General features: G+C 45.7%; 1 protein-coding gene across 3 annotated transcripts in view; it reads right to left on the bottom strand.

Annotated features, from left to right (window-relative positions):
* TRANK1 (tetratricopeptide repeat and ankyrin repeat containing 1) overlaps nt 1-22,988 on the bottom strand; it is a 1,100,402-nt gene that overhangs the window by 185,604 nt on the left and 891,810 nt on the right. For all 3 annotated transcript variants that reach the window (XM_085607558.1, XM_085607559.1, XM_085607557.1), the window contains one exon: nt 54-3,028. In XM_085607558.1, coding sequence (XP_085463684.1) covers nt 54-3,028 — 2,975 coding nt within the window. The remainder of the gene's footprint in view (nt 1-53; nt 3,029-22,988) is intronic.

Below are 22,988 nucleotides of genomic sequence, written 5' to 3'. Positions count from 1 at the left end.
TGATTTATTTGTATAAATGCAAGATCTAGAAAAATAAGTTTTAACTTTCTTACCATCAGCCCAACACTTTTTCTTATACACATCTTCAACTGTATCAGCAATTCTCTTACTCAAATTCTGGATTTTTTCCTGCACCACATGTGAATGCTCCTTCGATGCAAGATGATCCTTAGAAATTTGCTCAATGGTTTTCATTACATCATTTCCTTGTCGTAGAAATGGGTCCACTTTCAGTTTAAAAAAATCAAGGTATCTACGGTATGCAGCGATTTTTGTCTTATGATCATCCATAAGAATATGGTCGAAGTAAGATACGCTATTTTCCAGTGGATTTATATCATGTAACATTTCTAGGTCAGTGCTTGTCGGTGTCACAACTTCATGAGCATCCATTTCTAATTCCCTAGATTGGCTAAAGTAATTTTGAGGGTTGTGTAGAAATTTGACCCCGCAAATGTCACACTGTGTTTGGTCAACATCAGCTTTCTTAAAGTTGGAAGATACCAACTTGCCATCCTCATTGCCTTGTCGTTCTAATTTTGAAAACAATGCTCTTTTCTTTAACTTCATACAAAAGTAGACAAGAAGAAAAATATGTCCCAATTTTCGTAAAACACATGCTTTCTGGTGCACTTGAGAGGCAATTGCTGCTAACAGATCTTCTTTCTCTTCTACATATGAGTATTTCTCATGTTCCATATAAGGTTCTTCAAACGACTCTGGAGTATCCAGATGACATTCAACCCGTTGTTGAATCTTCTCAAAGAAGATGCCCCTTACAGCACCTTTGCCATAGTTAGAATCCCACCTCCAGTAGCACTCAACCAAATGTTCATCATCTCGGAATATTAGGAGATCCTGGAGGCTTTCAATTATTTCTCCTATACCTGTAGCAACAGCTACACTTTGTACAACCTCAACCAACCTTTCAGGGACCTTGGAAGGGAATTTCTCCTTCATATCAATGAGTTTTGTCTTTATTTCTAGGAAATTACATTGTAAGAGGCGTGTTGCTCGTTTATCCAAAACTCCACCAATATTCACCAACATTGTTAAGCACAACACAACTGCCCGCTCAGCTTCACCAGAGATAATAAAATCTGGGTCATTAAAAGCATCCAAAATAACGTTGAATGACTGATCTTCCCCACACAATACTCTTGCAAGGTAAAAGAGATGATATCGAAACTCTTTCACTGCAAGGGCTACATCCTTTGGGGTGTACTCCCATAAAATAGAAAATGTGTCTTTGATCAATGTTTTTCTGTTTTTTCTACTGAACATAAACTCCCAAAAATGAAGAAGAGCGATGTAACTCTTTGGCAAATAAACAAAGAGTTTCTTCTGAAGGCGCATTAGAACTGCACAACAGACAACAAATTGGAATTCCAGTAGCATAACGGTATTTCCAATACCAGGAACAAGCCTTTTCTTGATTAGCACATTCATGAACCTAAAAAAAAGTCTTTTACAGTTTTCTGGGTTTCTGTAAACATACAGCTGGTCTATGCAATTCTGAAGAAGCCTCATGAAGCACATATGTGTGTTATCTCCATTTTTGTATTGGTCATCCGGTGACAACATCCCAAATCTACCATCTATTCTTTTTCCCTCTCCTGCCAACTTAAATTCTGTGTTATAGTTTCGTTCCTCATGCATAAAGAAGCTTTCAAGTCCTTCAGGATAATGGGAGGACAAAATGAAAACATGCATTGCTTCCAACCACAAATCAGTTGATTCTCTTCGTGTTCGAGCGTTTTCAATCTTAAATCTGAAATTGATGTAGTCATTCAACACCTTCTTACAAGGCTTGGAGAACTGGTTTTTGAAATCCAAAAGTTCTTTGCATACTGGAATGTTTTCAGAAAGTATTCTCTGGTGGAAATGTTTAGGGAAGAAGGAATCAAGAAGAGATTTGCAAAATAAATACTTATCTGCTGGTAGAATATTAGTGATTTCTTTATGTTCAAACAGCAGGTCTTCTGGAAACACATCCATGGCTTGCAATAACAGTCCATTGATAGTAGCCAACTGCTCCTTGCGTTGTAAAATAGACTTTGCTTCATGCCTCAGTACAGGTCGATGAAAATCTGTGCAATTCTCATTACAATTGAGACCTACCAAGAAGTTTAGGCAAACATCAGGAAACTCCTGGTCCATTACTCTTTGAGCAATGCAACACATCCGCTTTAGGAGATGTTCTCCCAGCAAAAACGTCACATCTGCTATATCTAGGGAATAATTGCTATCTTTCTTTTTCCTTTTACCGAAGTCAGTGCCAGCACAGGACAGAATTTGTAAAATTCTTGCACCCTCATTTAAAGGGATCAGACACAGGTTATGATCCACTTGTAAAATACCAAAAAATTCAAAACACAGTTTGACCATTTCTTTCTCTGCATTGTTGGTTGCCTTCTGAAGTGCTTTACTCAAATTTACTAGCATGTCCAAACCGAGTGTGGTCATCCTTAACAGAATTGAGCTTTCAACCTCACAATGACTGAATTCAAAGAGAGCTTCAACCATGCCAGCATTGTGACCAGCACGATTAAACATATAAAATGCCTCTTTGAGTAGCCTACAATCCTTCTTCAGCATTCCTTTAATAAGAGTTGCTTCTGCGTAGCCGGACAATTGTCTTTGCCAACAAAGTTCCAAGACTTCCTCAAGAATGCTTTCAACATTGTCTACTATCTCATGACCTGTCACGCTACAACGAACAGCTGCTAGCAAGCATGAGACTCGGAATTCGGTTTTAGTAGTGAGGTTAGCTGCTTCCAAGAGCTCTCCATGTTGCCGCATCATCAAGGCAGCTTCTTCATGTCTTCCTTTACTCTTCATGAGATCTGCAGCTTGGGTAAAGCGTTTGTGAGATTTTAGGAAGATCAACTGATCTTCAGTATCCAGCTCTGATAACACTTCATTCATCTTTGCTGGTTTACTTGCCCTCAAATATTCAGCTGCAGCTTCCAAATAAAACTGATTTGTAGTGTAGGGCAGTTTGGACTCTGGGTGTAATTCTCCATATCTAGGTGAAAAAAAGAAAAAGGCTCTCAAATTCTGTTGAAAAGTTAACTGAAGCTAAAAAATGAAGCCAATGAAACACAACATATAGTACGACAGCCGGAATAAACAATAAGATGAATCTGTTGTACATATAAATGCTTGGATTTTCACAGTCGTATGTAATAGTAATCACCAATGCATTTTTACAGATTCATGCTGAAATTATTTTTGCTCAAATTAAAAGCCTGCAACAGAAAAGAGTTGGCCAGATTTAAATGCCAGGTAGGACTTTATTTGCCACATGCACACCTAATATTACCTATAACAATAGATTTACAGTGTAGGTACCCTAAATCAGATTCCTGAATATTTTTTTATATAAAAAGTGACATTCCAGAGCTTGCCATTACTAAAAATAGTATGTAAAAATACACATTTTTGCGAAACACATATTGCAACTGTGACTCATGCAAAGGTAGGGTTCCAGAATTAAGCGCACCAACCACTCGGCATCAGTTTTATTTTTCATTTTGAAATTCAATACACTACGCCACTTAAGCTGTTGAGTGGGTTTCAGATGATCTTGAAGTTCTTTTTACAGGTATATAAAATGTCGCTGTCCTAGACAGGATGCTGCCTTGGTCTAGGTGCTTTACAATAGAAAGTCAGGACGTCCGACACTGTTTTACAACATTGCAGCTTTTACCGGAGGCCCTCCTCAACTTGGATATCACAAAAAACTTTCTATTCATTTTCAAATGACAACCCTTGTGTAATCAGTAAGCTGAAACGCAGGAGCAAGCACCCTTCACTAAAACAGTGAATATCTTACACTCAGAACAAGCAGAAGACTATTGAGGAGTTGCAATCCATTTGCAAGGAGACATACAGTTGCTGAAACAATGCTGAGTACTGACTGAAGTACACATACCCACCAGGAGTGAAAAGGGTAGGTGACAGAGGAATGAAAGAGCGAGAGGCCTAGTTTCTTGAATGAGAGAAGTCGCTAGAACAGCAGCAATTGTCGTAAGGCCCTGCAGCACAATATGCAAGCACAGCGACTTTACTGAAACAGGCAGATACTTGCAGCTACAGAGTCCAGCACATGCACTAAAAGAATAAGACTTGATTGAATGAAGGTCATAGCAGATATAAGGCTTACTTAATGAGACCTCAAATTGGAAATCAAAGGCTGAGCAAGAGAGAGTGTTACATGAGTATCTTTCAGAGGTAGTAAAGGAACTGACAGCAAGCCTCTTTATGTATTGAGTGGGGGAGGGGTGAAGAATTCAGCTCTGCCACTTGAGCTTGCGGAGCTTTGACTAATCCACATTCTGCGCTGAGTTCTGTAAACTCTGCAAAGTGATGCAAAGAGGATTTTTTTATTTTTTTTTTTAAATCGAGCGGTTCGCCAACGTTAAACATGCGCTAGACCTCCTCCCGGCGAGATTTTTCAAAGTGGGAATTCGCGGCAGGTCACGACCACTCGCGTTGAGAAATCTGCCGCTCATGTTGAGGATGCTGCCGTTTGAATGTCTACTCGAGCTGCAGAAAGCAGCAGCTCTCTCTGGTGCGACGCATAGTGCCGTGTGCGCTGATTTTTCAGCGTGGGACAAACTACTGGCTCTGAAAATGAGTGCGAGCAGCGCAACTTAAACTCTGGTGCTGGTGGAACTCTGCGGAGCCTGGCGGAGTTTTTACGGCACTACGCAGAGTTCCAGGAAGTAGAACTCCGCTCAGGACTAGCATTGAGGAGTTATTCCCTGTATAGCTGCCAGGGTTGCCAAATGTTTGTCCATTTCCTCGGGCACCCTCTTCCATCATACACCTGATTCTTTGCGAGCATGCACCAGTACAGGATGTATGATGGTACAACGCGTACCATCACAACGCTGTATGTTACATCGCGGTTTTGACAACGCAAGTCGTTACTTCGATTGCGTTGGAGGGCGCTGGATTTAGCAATAGTGTGAATTACTATTCCAACTCCAGTCTACGTACAGTAGGGAAGGTGTTGGAATAGTAATTCACACTATTCCTTAGTCTAGAGCGCCCTCCAATGCAAGTCGGTGTAACGACTTTCGTTGTAAAAACCACGATGTAACCATACCGCGTTGTAATGGTTGCGTGGTAAGGAATATGCTACTTACCATTATGCATCTGTTCTTGGCATGTAGAGCTGCAGAGTTGTACACTTAGCATAGATCGCCATCTGGTGTTGGGCCCGGATGCTTGCAGTTTGTTTTTGTTCTTTGGACAGTCTTTGGAAGTCACGAGTTCGGCGACTCCTCCTTCGGTCCGTACTGCGCATGGGCTTCGGCTCCATCCTCAGATTGTTTTTCGCCAATAGGGAAATGATGGAGCGTAGTAATAACAGTGAGAAACCCATGTGTGTTGTATCTAAATAAGATGGACTGGAACGGACACAGGTAGCCGGCGAGGCGGGTGGGCGTGTACAACTCTGCAGCTCTACATGCCAAGAACAGATGCATACTGGTAAGTAGCATATTCCGTTCGAGGCATATGAGCTGCAGATTGTACACTTAGCATAGATTATATAGCAGTACCCAACCTTAGCGGCGACCACCGGTATCCGTTGCAGCGGTTTGAAATAGTGTCTTTAGTACAGCCTGGCCCACACTAGCTTGTTGCTTGGAATGCACGTCTACACAGTAATGTTTTGTGAAGGTGTGCGGTGTTGACCATGTGGCTGCTTTGCAGATGTCATCTAAGGGTATGTTCCCTAGAAAAGCCATAGAAGCCCCTAACTTTCTAGTAGAGTGGGCTTTAGGTGGAACAGATAATGTTCTTTTCGCCTTTTGACAGCAAATTTGTATGCACTTTACAATCCACCTAGCTATCCCTGATTTAGAGATGGTGTTGCCTTTATGCGGTGGAGAGAAGGAAACAAACAATTGTTTAGTTTTCCTGAGAGGTTGTGTTCTCTGTATGTAGTACAGTAAAGCCCTCTTAACATCAAGTGTATGTAGAGCCCTTTCCGCAACAGATTGAGGTTGCGAGAAAAAAACAGGTAATTCCACCGATTGATTGAGATGGAAGGGGGAAATGACCTTGGGCAGAAACTTTGGATTTGTACGAAGTATCACTTTGCTGTGATGTATTTGTAAGAAGGGTTCCTGTATAGTGAACGCTTGTATTTCACTAACCCTTCTAAGGGAAGTGATAGCTACGAGGAAAGCTGTTTTCCAGGTGAGGAACTGTAGCTCACATTTATGCATTGGTTCGAAGGGCGGACCCATTAGCCTTGTAAGAACTACATTTAGATTCCATACAGGGGAAGGTGGTGCCCTGGGAGGAATTATGCGTTTAAGGCCTTCCATAAAGGCTTTAATAGCAGGCACCCTGAACAGTGATAAATGCTGTCTGTTTTGTAGGTAAGCAGCAATCGCTGCTAGGTGTAAACGTATGGATGAATATGCCAGGTTACACCTCTGAAGATGGAGTAGATAGCATATGATGTGCTGTATGGATGCATCTAAAGGGTTGATTGTATTGTTACGGCAGTAAACAACAAATCTCTTCCACTTTGCGGCATAGCATGCTCGAGTGGTAGGAAGTCTGGCTTCCTTGATAATGTTCATGCAATCAGGGGGAAGGTTAAGGTACCCAAATTCTAAGATTTCAGGAGCCAGATCGCAAGGTTGAGCTGAGCTGGGTCCGGGTGCCTGATTTCTCCATGGTTCTGAGTTAGGAGGCATGGGGACAGGTGCAGTTTTTGATGTGGTACCACCGATAGCTGTAATAGTGTGGTGTACCACGGCTGCCTGGCCCATGTTGGGGCTACCAGAATGAGTGTGAGGGAGTGCTGTTGTAGCTTCCTGACCACTAATGGAATTAGCGGGAGAGGTGGAAAGGCGTATGCAAATTTGCCTGACCAGTTCATCCATATCGTATTGCCTTTGGACAACGGGTGTGGGTATCTGGCGGCGAAGCTTGGGCATTTTTTGTTTGCGTGGGTGGCGAAGAGGTCTATCTAAGGATGCCCCCACTTGTGGAAGAATGGGCGAAGAACTTGTGGATGCAGTTCCCATTCGTGTAGTTGTTGCGTTTGTCTGCTGAGCAGATCTGCCATGGTGTTTTGTACGCCTGGAACGTGCTGTGCCAGGAGAAAGATGTTTTGAGGAATTGCCCATCTCCATATGCTCTGGGCTAAGCGGGAGAGCTGGGGAGAGTGTGTCCCCCCTGTTTTTGAATATAATACATTGCAGTTATATTGTCTGTGCGAATGAGGACTCCTTTGGCTGAAATCTGTTTTTGAAAGGATTTTAGGGCTAGAAAGATCGCCAAGAGCTCCAGATGGTTGATGTGGAGCGACTTTTGCTGTGGCGTCCATAGACCTTGCATTGTGAGGTGTAGGAGGTGCGCTCCCCAGCCGGAGAGCGATGTGTCCGCTGTTAGAATCACCTGAGGAACCGGGTCCAGGAACGGCCGCCCTTTGGAAAGATTTGTGGTGTTCCACCACTGCAGAGAGTGATGGGTGCGGCCGTCCACCAACACCAGATCCGTCAGCTGTCCTTGGACCTGGTTCCACTGTTGTGCTAGGCACTCTTGTAGTGGACGCTTGTGGAGTCTTGCATGGGGCACTATGAAAATGCAAGATGCCATCATCCCTATTAGCTTCATAAACACTCTCGCTGGGAGAGAGTGCTGAGCAATGAACGTTTGGCGCAAGGCTTGTATGCTTGCGATCCTGGCTGCGTTGGGATAGGCTATACCTTTGGAGGTGTCTATATTGGCCCCGAGATATTGCTTTGTGTGAGATGGTACGAGGTGGGACTTTTGGTAGTTCACCGTGAAGCCTAGCTGGTGGAGCAGTTGGATGGTGCTGTTTGTATGTTGCACACATTGGTCGTAGGACGCGGCTTTTATCAGCCAGTCGTCTAAGTAAGGGAAGACGTGAATATGCGGACGTCTGAGATGTGCTGCTACTACCGCTAGGCATTTGGTAAACACCCTTAGTGCGGTGGTGACCCCGAAAGGGAGAACCGTGAATTGGTAATGCTGACCGTCCACCACAAACCTGAGGTACTTTCTGTGAGAAGGGTGTATTGGAATGTGAAAGTATGCGTCTTTCAGATGCAAGGTAGTGAGAAAGTCTCCCTGACAGAGGAGCGGGAGGACTTGTTGTAGGGTGACCATGTGGAAATGGTCTGAATGTATGTATGCATTTAGAGGCCGGAGGTCCAGAATGGGCCTCAGGGTCCCGTCTTTTTTCGGTATTAGAAAATACAGGGAGCAGACCCCTAGATTTTGCTGATTGACGGGGACCTGCTCTATAGCATGTTTTTGGAGGAGGGAGAGCACCTCCTGTTTGAGCAGTGTGGAATGTTCCTGAGACATTGGACGGTGCCTTGGTGGAATATTGGGTGGGGTAGATGTTAGCTCGAGACAGTACCCTGTCCGAATAATTTGGGTCACCCATTTGTCCGATGTTATGGACTCCCAGGTTTTGATAAAGTGTTGCAGTCTGCCCCCGACCGGGGTGGAATGGTCTGGGGGGAGCGGAGGAAAGTCATTGTGTGGGCGGGGTGGCAGAACGGGTGGTGTTAGTTTTGCCCCTGCCCTTATTGTTGTTGCCCCTGTATCCACCCCTTTGGTAGCCCTTTGAGAAGGTATTTTGAGGAGGGGACTTGTAGGAGGTAGAGGCGCTATCGGTGGAGTAGCCTCTGCCTGTGCTACGAAAGGACGAACGTCGAAAGGAGCGTCTAGGGGTCTGGGATTGTAATGCCCCCATAGACTTCGCTGTGTCCGTGTCCTTTTTCATCTTTTCTAATGCTTCGTCTACCTTTGGCCCAAAGAGATTTTGTTGGTCAAAGGGGTGATTTAGTATGGATGCCTGGACTTCTGGCTTGAACCCAGAGATCCTGAGCCAGGCATGACGACGAAGCAGGACACTAGTATTTATGGCTCTAGAAGCAGTGTCCGCTGCATTGAGGGCACATTTAATGGAGGTGTTAGTAATGAGCTTTCCCTCCTGTATTAGGTCATGAGCTTTACGTTTGTGTTTTTCCGGGAGGTGCTGCATAAGAGCCTCAAGCTCATCGTAGTGTGCTCTGTCATAACGCGCAAGCAGCGCTTGTGTACTCGCAATGCGCCAGATGTTCGCGGCTTGCGAGGCGGTGCGTTTACCAGACGCATCTAGGAGTTTCGATTCCTTATCTTGCGGTGGGGCCTCACCTGAGGACTGGGAGTTAGACCGCTTCCTAGCTGTGGACACAACTAGGGAATCTAAGGGAGCAGGGCCCTTAATGTATGTAGGGTCTGTGGGTGCCGCCTTGTACTTTTTTTCTATTCTAGGGTTTAAGACCCTGGCCCTGACAGGGTCTCTGAACACCTCTGCAGCATGCTTGGTGACACCCTTAAGCATGGGCAAGATGGCTGTGGACTTATCCTGAATATCAAATGTATCCAGTAAGAAGTCGTCTTCCACTAGTTCACTATGCAGTTCCACCCCATGGTAGTGTGCTGCTCTCTGCACTAAGTGGTGAAACCCTAGTGAGTCCTCTGGGGGAGATGGCCTGGATGGGTAGAGGTCATCTTGAGGCACATCTGGTATGTCAGGGTTTTGGTAATCTTCCCATGGGTCTGGGGTCCCCGGTGGTCTGGGGTCCATTGGGGCGTCTGCCGGGTCATAATCTGGATCCCCGTAATCCGGATCTGGGGACGGGGTCGGGGAATGATGAGGCAAGGGTGGCGGAGACCTGGGAGGGAGAGGAGGTGGAAGAGGTGGAGGAGGAGGAGGTGTAGGAGGTGGTGGGGAGGGCACTCTGAGTGGAGATGTGGCAGAGTCCTTCCGCTTGGGTGGTGGAGGAGGAGCTGGTGTGTCAAGACGTCTTTTCTTGACAGTTAAAGTTAATAGCCCAGTCTTTGGATCCTTTGATAAGGTCTTTTGATAAGGATCTGGTGTAAAAAGGTCCGGTGGCGCCGAATCGTCCGCTGGCGCCGATGTTTTCGGAGCCGAGGACTTGGGTGGTTTCTCTGCGCCAATGCCTTTTTGGAACCTCCGTTTTTTTCGGCGTCGAGGTGGGCTTCGGCGCCGGAGCGTCGGTGCCGAGGGATTTGTGCGTGTGTTTTGTCGGCACCGAAAGTCCAGGCTTCGGCACCAGTGGCTTCGGAGTCGAGCTGGGCGTCACTTTCTTCGGTGCCGAACGGTGTTTATCGGCACCAGGCGTCGGCTGGCTCGAGCCCGAGCTGCCGTGAGACTTGTGAGGCTTCGACACCAGGCCCAAAGGTGGGGTGATAGAAGCTGCGTGTTTGGTTTTACCCAGGCCTGCAGGCGAGGGTGTAACCTGAGTCTCTTTGGTTTTGGGCGCGGGGGTGGGAGGGGGTACAGTACTCACGACCCTCTGCGCCGGTGTGATGTCCTCCAGGTCGGAGTCGTCGGCCTCGGAAGCTCTGACGACGTCTTCCTCCTGCTCGGTGTGTTGTTGCCCCGAAGCTCCGGTGTCGTCTCCGAAGATGTCCGGTGGAGCCGCGGTCGATGAGTGCGCCATGGTGCGTCGAGCTCTTCGATCCCGGATGGTCTTTTTTGATCGAAAAGACTTACAGGCGGGGCAGTCTCTAGCCTCGTGTTCTGGAGAGAGGCAAAGGTTACACACCTGATGGAGGTCGGTGTGGGGAAATTTAGACCCACATTTTGGGCACTTTTTGAACGGAGTCCTTTCCATCGGCCGGGACCGGAGTCGAGGAGGGCCCGAAGGCCGGTGCCGATGTGTGGAATGGAGGAAAGTGCCGCTTCGAGAGATGAAGATAGATGAAGAAACTCAAAGAACGAGGATTTTCCGTCGAGGCAGGAACCGTAGAAGTTCGAAGCCGGAGCACGAAGTATCACATCCGAACCCGATGGCGGAAAAAAACAATCTGAGGATGGAGCCGAAGCCCATGCGCAGTACGGACCGAAGGAGGAGTCACCGAACTCGTGACTTCCAAAGACGGTCCAAAGAACAAAAACAAACTGCAAACATCCGGGCCCAACACCAGATGGCGATCTATGCTAAGTGTACAATCTGCAGCTAATATGCCTCGAACAGGATGTTTCCCACCAGTACATACCCATTTTACATTCTTTTATATTTGATGGACACATGCCCCCTCACGTTCTGGCTATGCACCCATTATTTTTACCGATATCAAAAATAATTTGACATATTTTGGTGGGCCCCTTCGTTCCATATATTAAGCAGGAATACTTTAGCTTCGTCCTCTGTTTGAGCCCCTGTCACCAACTCTTGATGCCCCTTTACTATACCCTAATACCACCTTATACCTTTGCAGCACCACAGTGAATTAACAAAGGATCCTGTATTTCCACAGCCCCTTCCACATTTGTCCGTAGCTATTTTCCCCATTTTTTTAGCATTGCTCTGGTACAATATGATCTGTAGTATGCACAGCTGGATCAATCTACATTTTGACGTTACAGCCACTTCATGTGAGGCTCTCAATACGTTCGTCCACTGCTCTTCGAACTCCCCGCCATCTGTTTCCTAATTGGCCTTTAATTTCGAGCGTCTCTGGCGCAGTATAGAGACTTTTTTGTAGATAAACAATATGAACTTTTTTTGCAGAGGCCAATCCAGCATTTTGACTTTCAGTGGGGAAACGTTGTCTATATTTGTACATTCTTAATGTGAGCAGGGAGTGCATGTCTGACTTGCATATACCTGAAAATGTCTGTCTGCCAGTTGATATTCATTTTTAAGTTTTTCCAACAGAACTAACTCCCCTTTATCCTAGATGTCCCCCATCTTGCTAACTCCTACAAGGTTCCGGCTGAAAAACCTCTATAGCTCGCCCACCTCTGCTAAAGAGTCTCTGTCCCATAATGGTGTTTCTTTCAAGAACACGCCCTTCTATCCTAAGAATTTTGTCATATCCTTCCAATCAATTACTATAGTCGATATTTGCCACAGTGGGTGATTAGTCTGTTCATATATGGAGCTGGCAGGTATCTCTTTTCTCCCATGGCATGTAGGTCAATTGTAAATGCTGGTTGATCTTGCAAAGCAAAGACATTCTCTTTCAACTTGGTCAGTGGCGTGTATAAATTACCTCGTAGAAATCTTCCAACATTTCTTGTGAAATAGATGCTCAAATATCGGAAGAACTGGTTTGTCACTTGCAGCAGGCAATCTTCTTGGAGTAGTGGCCCTTATCCAGACAACTAACAGAGGTGAGATTTGCCCTCATTTACAGAGTATGCCACATATTTCCAGAATATCTGAATGATATGAAGGAGTCTGGGCATTGTTGTCTCGGACTGTGTTCATGAAACAGTACATCATCAGCGTACAATGAAATTAACTGTTCCCGTGTCTCTTACCACCATTAACCTCTTACCATGGGATTCTAGGTCACGGCAACAATTACTGGCAAGAGTGAACATTCATGCCTAGTTCCCTTACTTGGGCTTTTGCTGCCCTAAGTGGGAAGGGTGTACACAGACGTGGGTCCTGTGCTCACTGCGCCACTGGATTCAAGGTAGCCTGGCTGATTAGGGGTGATGCCCCGAAACTGTTCCCAGGATGCTTGTTTCTGGTCCAGAGAGGACCTGGCTTGGCAGTTCGGTCTGGGCTGTTCCCATAAGGAGCAGGGTCAAGACTGATTTGCATATAGCTGGGTCCAAACTAGGGTGGCGTGGTGAGCAAAAAAACATGCATTAAACCCAGATCCTTGTGACTGAGGGGGGAATGTTTGCATTGTTCAGCATTCCATCCATTATTTTTTCTTTTTGTTTTAGTTCCCTTACTATGCCAGACACCCTTGAATACTGAAACATTAATCTTAAAGTGGTGCTATTTCTGAAATAAATAAAAACAGATAATGTGGAATGAATGATACAGGTGTGGCTGCATACACTGATGATTGTATATGGTTAAATGTTTGATGCGTTTTCAGATATTCTTCCTTATAACTGCTAAATACAATTCAAACTTTTATGAACAAAGTGTTTAGACTACCTGCAACTTAGGACCTTAGATGACAAAACATGTGATCTGATCCCTTCCTGGATTGCTTCTGGTGGAAGGGCTGGAGAGTGCTACAAGAGAAAGGCCATCTCATTTGACTTTCAGGTTCTACTCTGATCATACGAAGAAAGTTAGTCTGCTAAATAAACCATATAATCACTTATACAACATGTGCAAGATTTTAGCGCTCACTGGAAGCCAGTAAATGGACTTTTGATTTTGGATGTAGGACCTTGCTTTCTTAAACCAAAGATAAACCTCAAATACTTTTTAGAAGTGATGTAAATGCTGTAGTCACATTTCAGAGATCCCACCACAGAATTCACTAATCCAATCACGTTTGGAATTTAAAACACCATCCACAACCACATTATGTAAGTCTAATTGTAGGAAATGTAGCATCGTGCAGACTTAATGCAGCATGAACCAGCAATCTCAGGGCATAGTATCAATATACATTTTCAGTCGAGAATGTAAGTTCAGAAACAAACCAAACGTTTGAGCTTCACCAAAACTTTGTAAGAATGCCCAGCAAAGCTGCAAGTTGCATGCAAATTACAGAGGTCACTGAGGGATGCTTGGGACAGAGTAAAATAATTTCTGTTTTAGTTGCATTACATTTCTGCCCAATGTCCCCGAACCACTCCTTTATATTGTGCAGGGTGGAGATAACCAAACCAAATATAGCCTCAAACCATTTACGCATTGATAGATTTGGCATAACCTCATATGAATTGAACGTAAGCCTTCAGATTTGATCAGCTAGAGAAGTGCATAATATAACATTTAACAGGAGTACCAGGCAAACCCAGGAGATCACATAATTAATGGTTTGAGATACAAAGAAGAAGAATACAAATTATGTGACGTTTCCTGTAGGAAAGAAGAAAACAACATAAATGCTTGGTCAGAAGCTCAAAACACTGATTTCATGTAGGAAGTCGGGCATGATCCAGAGTACCAAATGCCACCAAGAGATATAATGGGACAGGAAGAGAAAAATTCTTTTGATCAGTTACTTGGAAGATTTAGATTTTTTGTCCCAAACATTCATCAGGAAAAACTCTCAGGAAAGGCACACCATGAACCATGTCTCTGGCTGCTAAATCTTAAAGGTCTAAAGATATTAAAGGCATAAAAGGATAGTCTCAACGAAGTGTCAGCTTTTACAGCGGTGGTAAATTGGATTGCAGTCAGACTGCAAAATTGCTACTTGGACTTTGTCAGTCACTGCGGGGAAAAGAATTACCTCCATCACAGCCTATCCTTTTCCAAATTCCCACTACCTTTACTAGCAAGCCTCATAACTTCAAAATTAGTGTCAACACATTTTAGCTTCGCACTCCAGCCCGCCTTCTTATGCTCAGATCAGCTGAAAAACGTTTTAGCTTTTTTTACAGTCTATCATCAACGTATTGCAGGTTCTATGATTACCTCTAAATTAGACTATGGCCAGTGGGGCTTCTTCTGCACTAAGGACTTGCTCACCTGCAGGAAGCTCAGACTAAGTGCTCAGTATTAGTAAATTCAGCAACATCTCCGTGGGCATGTGCTCCTTACATTAGCTTTCAAATGCTAAAAGAATTGCATTTTAACTTCTGTGTTTCACGTTTAAATTTGTTTGTGGAAGCGCAAAGACTAGATGAGAGAGTCGGTCTCTCCAGCCCAAAACTTGAGTTCAGGAATCTTTGGGCTCCTCTTGGTCACTAAAATCCACTCCTGTGGGGAGGAAAATGGACATTCTCAACCCTTGGGATTGAGCATTTGAACTCCTAACCTCTGGATGTTAGACTAAAACCCGGACTTCTCAATTTTAGAAAAAAAAGTAAAGACTTTTTTGCTTCTTAATTGATCTCCCCTTGTCCAGGGTTGTACTGTACTCTTGCTGTGGTATTTTGTTTACATTATCTATCATTAGGTGCACTGTAGATACCACTGGTTTGTTGCCTAAGTCCAGGATCTGGAAAGGAGCTAGCAAGACATGATGAAAGGAATATGCTACTTACCAGTATGCATCTGTTCTTGGCATGTACAGCTGCAGAGCCACACACTAAGGATAAGATCGCCATCTGGTGTTGGGCTAGGATGATTGCATGTTGTTGTTGTCTTCGGAAGAAGTCTTTGGTCACGAGATAGGTTACTCCTCCTCTGGACAACAGTGCGCAGGGGCATCCACTCCATCCTCAGATTGTTTTTCGCCATGATGGGAAATGATGGTGTATAAGAAGTAAAGAAAAAGGATGTCCATGTGTAGTGTCTAATTAAGACAATGCTGGAACAGATACAGGTCCCGGGGAGGCGGGTGGGCGTGTGTGGCTCTGCAGCTCTACATGCCAAGAACAGATGCATACTGGTAAGTAGCATATTCCGTTCGAGGCATATGAGCTGCAGATCACACACTAAGGATAGACTATATAGCAGTGTCTCCCCTAGCGGTGGTCACCTGTATCCGTTGCAGCAGTTTGGAATAGAGTTTTTAGGACAGCTTGGCCTACTGAAGCTTGTTGTTTGGATTGCACATCGACACAGTAGTGCTTAGTGAAGGTGTGTGTAGTAGACCATGTGGCTGCTTTGCAAATGTCTTCTAAGGGGATGTTCCCTAAGAAGGCCATAGAAGCCCCTATTTTACGCGTGGAGTGCGTCCTAGGGGGAACTGTAAGAGTACGTTTAGCTTTTTGGTAACATATTTGGATACATTTAACTATCCACCTGGCTATACCCGATTTGGAAATAGGGTTGCCCTTATGTGGTGGAGCAAAAGCAACAAACAGTTGCTTGGTTTTTCGAAAAGGTTTGGTTCTGTTGATGTAATAAAGCAAGGCTCTTTTTACATCTAAGGTATGAAGTGCCCTCTCAGCTACTGAGTCTGGATTAGGGAAGAAGACTGGCAGTTCGACTGACTGGTTTAGATGGAAGGGGGAGATGACTTTTGGGAGGAATTTTGGGTTTGTCCTAAGAACCACTTTGTTGCGCTGTAGTCGTAGGAAGGGTTCTTCAAGAGTTAAGGCTTGTATTTCACTTACTCTTCGCAGGGATGTGATTGCGACAAGGAAAGCCACTTTCCATGTTAGGAACTGCAGTTCGCATTTGTGCATTGGTTCAAATGGGAGACCCATGAGCCTTGTTAGAACAATATTAAGGTTCCACACCGGTGAAGGTGGTAATCTTGGAGGAATAATTCTTTTAAGACCTTCCATAAACGCTTTAATGGCTGGTACCTTAAAGAGGGACAGGTGTTGCCTATTTTGCAAGTAGGCTGCTAATGCCGCTAGATGTAGATGTATAGAGGAATACGCTAAATTGCATCTTTGCAAGTGTAGTAAATAGCAAATGATGTTTTGGATGGACGCATCCAGTGGACGTATGTCATTGTTAGTGCAGTAAATAGCAAATCTTTTCCATTTTGCTGCATAACACGCCCTAGTAGTAGGTCGTCTGGCTTCTTTTATGATATTCATTCAGTCTGGAGGAAGGTTGAGGTATCCGAACTCTAAGACTTCAGGAGCCAGATTGCCAAGTTCAGAGTTTGAGGATCTGGGTGTCTGATTTCTCCATGGTTCTGGGTTAATAGAGCCGGGGAGAGACGCAATTTTTGATGTGGAACTAGAGATAGTTCCAGAAGTGTGGTGAACCAGGGTTGACGTGCCCAAGTAGGAGCTACAAGGATGAGCGTTAGCGACTGTTGTTTCAGTTTGCGTACCACAAATGGAATGAGTGGGAGAGGCGGAAAAGCGTACGCAAATATGCCTGACCAGTTCATCCATATCGCATTGCCCTTTGACTGTGGGTGTGGAAACCTGGCGGCGAAGGTTGGGCATTTTGCGTTTTCTTGTGTGGCGAACAGGTCTATGTCTGGTTGTCCCCACTTTTGGAAGAATGGGAGTAGGACTTTGGGGTGTAATTCCCATTTGTGTATTTGCTGTGTGTGTCGACTTAGGAGGTCGGCCACCTGGTTCTGAACCCCTGGGAGGTGTTCTGCTAGCAGGTAGATGTTTTGGGGAATTGCCCATCTCCAGATTTGTTGGGACAGTTGGGACAGTTGTAGAGAATGTGTCCCCCCCTGCTTCTGTATGTAATACATTGTGGTCATGTTGTCCGTGCAGATGAGGACAGTTCTGTTTTTTAGATGCACTTGGAAGGATTTGAGTGCTAGGAACACCGCCAGAAGTTCTAGTGTAGTGTGGGTTAACCACGCCCTATGTACAACGCTAAGTTAGCATAACCTCGATGGCTGTTAGAAAGCCAGCTTGCTGCTTCTGCTGCTTTTGCACGCGACACTGTTATTCATTCATTCATTCATTCGAGAACTGCTGACTCGACTTTACTTCACATGAGAACTGCCTGCTGTTTAACATCCTCAACAGCGAGCAGTGACCTTGGTCTGTACACCGTGTAAGGAACGAGTCTGGGTCACTAGACGGGGCAGGTTGTTGTGTTTAGGTTGATCGTACTACTTCTTAGCCATAACATACATACAGCTGCCAATACCTGAAAGACGAGCCCTTTAATATTACAGAGCAGCATGTTTTCTATTACATTCAAAACGAAGAGCTGTTGCAGGAGAGAGCCTAGCTGATCCTGTGATGTGATTCCACTAAGCTGATCTATAAGGTTGGGGTCCCCCATGTAAGCCTAAGAGACCTTCTATTAGTCTAATAATACCTTATTAGTTGCTAGAGAAAGGAGGGTGGTTGTGTTCCACGGTCATTATTATTATGATTGCTCCTTTTATTTTCTATGGTATTGTAACAATGCTGATGGTGCTGATGCTAACCATTTGTCTGCTTGTGTTAGCCAAAGTACTGCATCTTAGGACGCGAGGTTTATAAAATAAACTCTTTTAACTTTACCGTGTCTTTGTTATTCTGTTGTGGACTGATATATAGCTACCAACGGGTATTTCGGATTCCCAGCACTCCTGAGAGTATCTAAGTCGCTTGTTCTGGGTTGTCTATACATTGGGACCGCCAAGCTAAATCTCGGATAACGAATGCGACACTAAGCTAGTCGGATAGGGGTTCTTAGTTCTGAGGGGAGTTTTTGGTACACCACAATTCTCCGAGGTCCTGGTTTCCTGCGCATAGTTCTGTGCATAAGCAGAATCCCTGCAACACTAGGTGATTGATGTGGAGCTGTTTTTGTTGAGTGGTCCACCTGCCCTGAGTGGTGTGTTGAAGGAGGTGGGCTCCCCACCCTGTAAGAGATGCGTCGGTGGTCAGCACAATCTGTGGAAGAGGCTCTAAGAACGGCCGCCCTTTGGACAGGTTGATGGTGTTCCACCACTTCAGTGAACGAAGTGAGCGGCTGTCCACCAACACCAGATCGGTAAGTTGTCCGTGGGCCTGGTTCCACTGTTGTGCTAGACATTCCTGTAGGGGACGCATTTGAAGGCGTACATGGGGTACTATGGAGATGCATGACGCCATCATGCCTAAGAGTTGCATAAACACTCTTGCTGGAAGAGAGTTTGGGTTTGAAATTTTTTGATGAGATTTTGTATGTTGGCTATCCTGGCTGTGCTGGGATAAGCTATGGCCTAGGATGTATCTATGGTGGCTCCCAGGTATTGATGTACGTGGGAGGGTTATAGTTGAGATTTGGGATAGTTGATTGTAAATCCCAAGTAGTGTAGGGTTTGAATAGTGCGGTGAGTGTGGCGAACGCATTTGTCGAGAGTATTGGCTTTTATGAGCCAATCGTCCAGATAGGGGAAGACATGGATTTGTGGTCTCCGGAGATGCGCTGCCACAACTGCTAAGCATTTGGTGAATACCCTGGGTGCGGTTGTTACTCCGAATGGGAGAACTGTAAACTGATAGTGCTGCCCGTCTACCACGAATCGTAGATACTTCCTGTGCGCAGGATGCATAGGGATGTGAAAATCTGTGTCCTTGAGGTCCAATGTGGCAAGGAAGTCGCCTTGTTGAAGTAATGGAAGGACCTGTTGGAGAGTGATCATGTGGACGTGGTCTGATTGTATATACTGGTTTAGTAGTCTGAGGTCTAGTATGGGTCTTAAGGTCTTGTCCTTTTTGGGAATGAGGAAGTATAGAGAATATACTCCTGTGCCCTGATGTTGGAGTGGAACTGGTTCTATTGCGTATTTTTGGAGCAAAGACTGAATTTCCTGTTTGAGGAGCGTGAGGTGGTGAGACGACATGGGACGGTGTTTGGGTGGTATGTTTGGGGGGTGTTTATGAGTTCGAGGCAGTAGCCAGACATGATAATTTGTCTTACCCACCTGTCTGTTGTGATGGAATTCCAGACAGGTAGGAACTGTTGAAGTCCTCCCCAGACCGGAGTGGAATGGTCTGGGGGGAGTGGTGGTAAGTCACTGTTTAGTGGCTGTAGAGGTGCGGGTGTTGTTGCCTCGCCCTCGACCTTTGGTATTATTTCCCCTGTAACCTCCTCTAAAATATCCTGTTACGGGATGTTTGACCTGATGTTTTGAAGGTGGAAGAGGTGTCTGTTCCCACATTTTTGGAGGCCCCTCTATAAAAGGAGCGACGAAAGGAGCCTCTGGCTTGAGGGGACTGTAATGCTCCCATTGATTTGGCAGTCTCATAATCTTTCTTCATTTTTTCTAATGCAGTGTCTACTGCGGGTCCGAATAGTTGCTCCTGATTAAAGGGTTGAGCAAGAATGGTGGTTTGCACTTCAGGCTTAAAGCCGGAAATGCGGAGCCATGCGTGGCGTCTAAGCAGTACGCTTGTGTTGACTGCCCTAGAGGCGGTGTCCGCTGCGTCTAATGCACATTTGATGGAGGCATTTGATATTAGTTTGCCCTCTTGGATGAGGTCATTGGCCTGGGATTTGTATTGATCAGACAGGTGTTGCAAAAAGGTCCTCCAGTTGATCATAATGAGCCCTATCATAGCGAGCCAATAGGGCTTGTGTATTGGCAATACGCCAGTGGTTAGCAGCTTGTGCGGCAACCCTTTTGACGGAAGCCTCCAAGAGTTTAGACTCTTTGTCTGGGGGCGGTGTGTCCCCGGTTGTTTGGGAGTTCGCCCGCTTTCTGGCATTTGACACGACTAAAGAGTCTAAGGGGTGTTGCGCTTTGATGTACGCAGGATCTTGTGGTGCCGGTCTGTATTTTTTTTCGATCCGGGGGTTAAGAACCCTGGCCCTAACAGGGTCTTTAAAAACCTCAGTGGCGTGCTTTATCACTCCCTTAATCATGGGTAGAATGTGAACGTTTTTTTGCGACTGCTCAAAGGTGTCGAGGAGAAAATCTTCCCCAGGTGTGTCTTTGTGCATGGTGACGCCATGGAACAGTGCCGCCCTGTTTATAAGCTGACCAAACCCTAAATGGTCATCAGGAGGGGAGGGTTTTGAGGGGTGAGGGGAGGGTTTTGAGGGGTATGGAGTGGGATCAGGCATGTCAGGCATAGGGTAAGCCCAGTCATCTATGGGTGGCGTGTCCGGGAGTGTAAAGGGATCATTAGGATCAGTGGGATCATTAAGGAAATCCGGGTCTCCCCCTCCCCCTCCCCCTAAATCATCATCATCCTGTGGAGGTGGTGTGTGAGAAGGAGATGGTAGAGGAGAAGGCGGTGGGGGTGATAAGATAGGAGGTAATATAGGAGAGGAAGGACGTATGGGTGAAGTGGCACAGTCCTTCTTTACAGGAGCTGGAGGAGGTGGTGTGTCCAGCTTCCTTTTCTTGTATGGCACCGCTGTGACATGTCCAGTTTTAGGATTGATGTAAATTTGTTTTTGCGTTGGATCTGGCCCAAAAAGTTCCTCAGTGTCCGAAGGTGGCTTTGGCGCCGACTTTTTGGGTTCCGATCTGGATTTTGTGAGATCGGCAGGTTCTTTGTGGACTTTTTTCGGCACCAAGGATGTTTTTGGTGCCGAAGAACTTTTCGGGTCCGATGGAGTTTTCGGTGCCGAAGAAGGAGTAGTTTCTTTTCTGTAACTCCAGTTCTGTAGTAGGGGTATCTCTGTTATAGTCATAATCTAGTGAATAGTCCCGCCCATGTGCGCGGACCCCGGAGCAATAAAAATAATCTCTTAAGTTGTCAAGCCATGCAGACCTGCATCTACACTTAAGAGAGAATTCAAAGACAGATAATGCAGCCTATATCCACAGGCTACACTGTCCAGTACTTCAACTAGAAAATTCCACCAACATCCACAAACAGCACTGCCTGCCCAGCTTTTTCCACAGAGAAAAACCTGCCTCCACCAGCAATAGCCTCTGGAATGATAGAGAGGGAGGAATGGACAGACAAGCCCCATAGGCTGCCATTATGTGGCTCAGAACAGGATACTGTGCCTTTAAGAAAACTTTCCAGAACTTTTCCAGTATCCCAGAATGCACAGCAGGTCCCTTTTACTTTCAGTTCTTTTTGAAGGCGTAACACGCCAGACCTGTAGCATTCCTTACAATAATATTTATCTCTCCACCGGGGAGGAGGGCGGGAGCTTATGACTATAACAGAGATACCCCTACTACAGAACTGGAGTTACAGAAAAGAAACTACTCCTTCTGTAGTAGGGGATCTCTGTGTATAGTCATAATCTAGTGAATAGAATGGCAAGCCCATCCCCACACCAAAACGGCGGTGGAGGATACTACAAAATAATACCACTACTGTGCGAACAAATTTCGCAGCGAAGCCTGCCCAACCTGAGCATCTGCCCCGGCATCCGAGTCCAGACAGTAATGCGCAGCAAAGGTATGGACCGACCTCCAAGTGGCCGCCGTGCAGATTTCTGCAATCGGAACATTACGCAGCAAAGCAGTGTTGCAGCTTTGCCCCTGGTGGAATGAGCCTTAGGTTTCCCCCCTACGGTCTTATTAGCCTTTTGGCAACACAATTGTATACAGGACACAATCCACCTAGAGATGGACTGTTTGGAGGTAGCAAGCCCGGTCCTGACTGATCCATAATTGATAAACAACTGGTCCGACCTACGAACATCTTTGGTCTCATCAAGATAAAACTTCAACACCCTCCTAACGTCCAGGGAATGTAGAGACATTTCCGCTGGAGAAGAGGGAATCTGAAAAAACGTAGGTAAAGTTATGGTCTGGTTGACATGAAAATCAGATATAACCTTAGGAAGAATTTTGGGTGAGTGCGCATAACAACCTTAGCAGCATGAAAAACCGTATAAGGTTCTAGGCAACACAACGCCTGAAGTTCACTCACCCTGCGGGCCGACGTAATGGCCACTAGGAACACCGCCTTCCAAGACAGGTGCTGCAACGAAGCCTTGTGAATAGGTTCAAAAGGCTCCTTCATCAAACTGGACAGCACCACATACAATTCCCATGAAGGCGAGGGAAGTCTGACAGGAGGAAACACTTTCTTCAAGCCTTCCAAAAAAACCTTGATGACAGGGATCTGAAAGAAGGAAGCCTGTGAAGGGCATTTCCTATAAGCAGTCAAAGCAGCGAGATGGACCTTAATGGAATGGAAATTAAGGCCAGACTGCGCTAAATGCAAAAGGTACGGAAGGATGACATCTTCCTTACATGTCGTCGGGTCAAAGTGCTTGTACTTGCACCAGATGCAGAATCTCTTCCACTTGTTGCTGGTAGATTCAAATGTCCACATTGCACTATCTCAGGAGCCATGCCGCCAAACTCAAAGACGAGAGGTTGGAGTGCACCAACTGCCCCCCCGAACTGCGTGAGAAGGTCCGGCCTGCACCGCAGCCGTATATGAGAACGGAGAGACCGGTGAAGCAGGTCCGTGAACCACCACTGTCTGGGCCATTCCGGGGCAATCAGGGTCATCCGCGCCCCGGACTGGGACAGCTTGATGAGCACCGCCGGAATCAGGGGAATGGGTGGAAAAACGTACAGAAAGCTGTTCGACCAGTCGATCCATAGCGCATTCCCCAGCGTCCCCCGCTGGTAGTACCTGGATGCGAAGTCTCGGCATTTGCTGTGTTCGGCGGTGGCAAACAGATCTACATCTGGAGTCCCCCACCTTGCGAAGACGTCCCCTAGTACTTCGTCGTTTATGACCCATTCGT

This window comes from Triturus cristatus, chromosome 5_2 (assembly GCF_964204655.1).
Source record: "Triturus cristatus chromosome 5_2, aTriCri1.1, whole genome shotgun sequence".
Taxonomy (NCBI): Eukaryota; Metazoa; Chordata; class Amphibia; order Caudata; family Salamandridae; genus Triturus; species Triturus cristatus.
The sequence above is the reverse complement of the archived record's forward strand: the minus strand, read 5'-3'. Positions and strand labels throughout refer to the sequence as shown.